Here is a 3,111-nt window from a genome sequence, read left to right as displayed (position 1 = left end):
GCTAGATCGGGGGGGGGGGGTTCAGGGGCCACATACAGCCTGATTAGATCTCAAGTGGGCTGGACCAGTACAATCATAACAGAATTACTTATAAATAACAATAGGTCCATGTTTGTTTATATTGTACATTAGAAAATATTCATATTTAATGAAATATACATTCACAAAACATCATAAACATGGAGTGTTTGTGCATTTTTTTACTTTCAAAGTTCATCAAGTGGGCCAGATTGAACCTCCCAGCGGGCCGATTTTAGGCCCACGGCCCTTTTGTTTGACACCCCTGGTCTATTTGTAAGTTACTTTGTAAGGAAATGGTACTTGTGTAAAAGTTTGATTCTAGCAGGGGCAGATTTGATATTTTAACGAGGTAATAATCGAGCAGCAGGGGGAGCCACATGCTATCTGTGGTTTTGTCGAAACGCCTCTTTGGAACAGAGGTTCTCTATGACAATTTCAAATGCTTTGTTGACATTTATTTTCATACTTTTTGTGTTGTTTGATCCCAATTTAAGCAAAACACTTCAGTCAATAAAGTTCTTTTTTTTTTCTCAAACATCAAACACCAACGTCATTCCTTTTACCACAGATAAACAAAGAAGATGAGGCGGACTTCACAGAACTTCCTAGCGCAATATATGCACTTAGTGTGAAACTGGTGTGTTATATTTAGTGCTATATCATAGTTTGTTTTCTTTGCTCTTATTTACAGAAGTAGTTCCCTTTCACTCAGCCCTGCCCAGCAACAGAGGGAGGCAGTTTATTTCAGGACCCCGCCCATTACCAGAGGGAAACACAAAACATCAGCACTCATCGATGGATGCAAACTGTCCGGTCACGTCTACAAACACCTGCAAGAAGATGAGTCAGTGGACGTGGAGTCCCAGAGAAGGTGATTTCAGTTGTTTTTCTCAACTTTATGGGTGTTTTCTCCAGGGGACGTTCTCTTTGACAGCCTGAGCACTGAGATATGATTTTTTTTTTTTTTCCCCCCAGATCTATGACGCACACACTACACTCACTCTGAGAATAGGTTGGAGTGGCAGACAGGCAATTTTATGAGAAATTAGTTTAGAAGTGGAAATTGCCCCAGATCAACTGTGTGTGCAGGCTTATGAAATCTAAATTTGAGAAATTAATGGGAATTGCTGCCCCCCCCCCCTCCCCCCCCTCCCCCCTCTTAACCACCCGGCTTCTTAACCTTACCGGTGGTGCAAAGATATCCATGTTTTTTTCCACTGTAGAGATACAGTTCCATGTGATTGTTGTCAGTGTGACCTGCTGATAGCAATTTTTCCTGATCCCAATTCACTTCAATCGAGAGACTATACAAAAAAATAAGTGCGCTTTACTTTTTTTATTTTTTATTTTTGTCAAAGTTAGGTTAATATAAAACACTTCCCACAAACTGCACCCAGTGACAGATTCCCTCTTCAGTCAAACAGCTTTCAAAATAAAATGCTTAGTGACTGCATTGAGGTACCAAATGAAAATGAGTTCCTGTCCATCAAACGTTTGACAAATAAAAGCTTGTGCAGTAGGTCTGTATAACCCAGGCATGGGAAAACTGTGGTCCGGGGACCAGATACAACCCATTTGGCTTTTTTAATCCGGCCCGCCAAAGTTGTCCAAAATATGTTTTTCATTTATATTATTATTATAATACTTCTGCCTTTTCCCTGCAATACCAGATTTCCCCAATAGATGGCGTAGAGAAGGCTAAAATCATTTTAGCCTTTATGCATGACTTTTACATGTCATTTATCTCAGTTCATATGAACGCTCCATGTATCTGCTCCTGACCTGGCCATAATGGTTTTCCCACGTTCCCATGTTTTTTGGCGAGACGCTTGCATGTTCCTACGCAGAGAACCGAAGTCGTAACTCAACAGGAAGTGAGACTGAAGACTATATTATTAGCCAGCATAAGGCCAGAATGACCTGAAATGAATGTTCCAAATAAATGACAGACATTTGTGATTTGACCCTGAGAGGTGACCCTAGGATAAAGACAGAAGTGGATATGAAACCACTTGGATGTACAGCTCTAGATGCCCTACTACTAATGGCCACCAGGGACTAGCTTCATTCAAAACCTCTGGAGTTCCATAGCCTTTGCAGAGATTGCTGACCTTTTTTAATAATCAGCTATTTTTTCTTCATTTAGGTGAATATTCAGTAGTTGACGATTTTGATGATATAATAAAATTTATTTTAATTTTTTTTTTGCTTAAATTATCCAAAAAAAGAGAGAAAAATATATATATAAATATATAAATGAATTAATTTAGTAATTTATGTATATATAAAAATATATATATATAAATGTATTGAATGGAATTGGGGCACTTGGTATGACACCTATCTGATCTGTGCACTTCTTTTTCTTTTCCTTTTTTATTTCATTAGCATTAAAATACAGTGCAACAACCAGTGCCAAAAGTCATTAATGAAAGGCACATTGGTCTACACGGATTTAATTTCCACAGTTTGATTTAAGCCATTCTTGAGCGTTCTGTGAACGTGTCACGGTCCATATACATCAAAGAAATATTTCAATTTTACAATTTAATTCATAAGCCGAGCCAGGCGTCACGCTGAGTGACTGCAGCCCTCTTAAAACAAGGCCAACAAATTGCAAAAGAATTCATTTCAGGGACTGACACGTCTTGATATTTCATCCGGCTCGTCCTGATGCCAAGTGAGGACGGCAAGTTGCCCTATTTTCTAGACTGTCGGAAATACTGGCGCCATTTCAGGATGCTTTAAAGAAAAGAAAAGAAGGAAAGGCTTTTTGGCATAGTTGCCCGCTCACCAGTCGACTGTAAGAGGGTTCGAAACAACTGCTCTGGTCTGGGCTTTGTAATGTATCCTGATGAAGAACCCTCTGTTATCAAAGACCAGATGTTTTATATTCCCCCTTGTGTCTTTGAAGGGATGAAAGATTAGTCTGTACAGGGACAATGTGAAATGATTTGCATTTTTGTAAAAAAAAAAAAAAAAAAAAATCTCAAAATGAATGTGCTGCAACCGAGACATTTTGATTGTCTCCTTTGTACCGATGTGTTTACAATAAAACAGTGAACACTGTGAGTTATGGATCTCGCAGAC

The 3,111-nt window shown here is 38.9% G+C and overlaps 1 protein-coding gene across 4 annotated transcripts in view; it reads left to right on the top strand.

Moving 5' to 3' along the window:
• nrg3b (neuregulin 3b) overlaps positions 1 to 3,111 on the top strand; it is a 198,840-nt gene that overhangs the window by 191,218 nt on the left and 4,511 nt on the right. For all 4 annotated transcript variants that reach the window (XM_025057337.1, XM_017034376.2, XM_017034375.2 and 1 more), the window contains one exon: positions 713 to 892. In XM_025057337.1, coding sequence (XP_024913105.1) covers positions 713 to 892 — 180 coding nt within the window. The remainder of the gene's footprint in view (positions 1 to 712; positions 893 to 3,111) is intronic.

This window comes from Cynoglossus semilaevis, chromosome 8, assembly GCF_000523025.1.
Source record: "Cynoglossus semilaevis isolate Cse_v1.0 chromosome 8, Cse_v1.0, whole genome shotgun sequence".
Taxonomy (NCBI): domain Eukaryota; kingdom Metazoa; phylum Chordata; class Actinopteri; order Pleuronectiformes; family Cynoglossidae; genus Cynoglossus; species Cynoglossus semilaevis.
The sequence above is the reverse complement of the archived record's forward strand: the minus strand, read 5'-3'. Positions and strand labels throughout refer to the sequence as shown.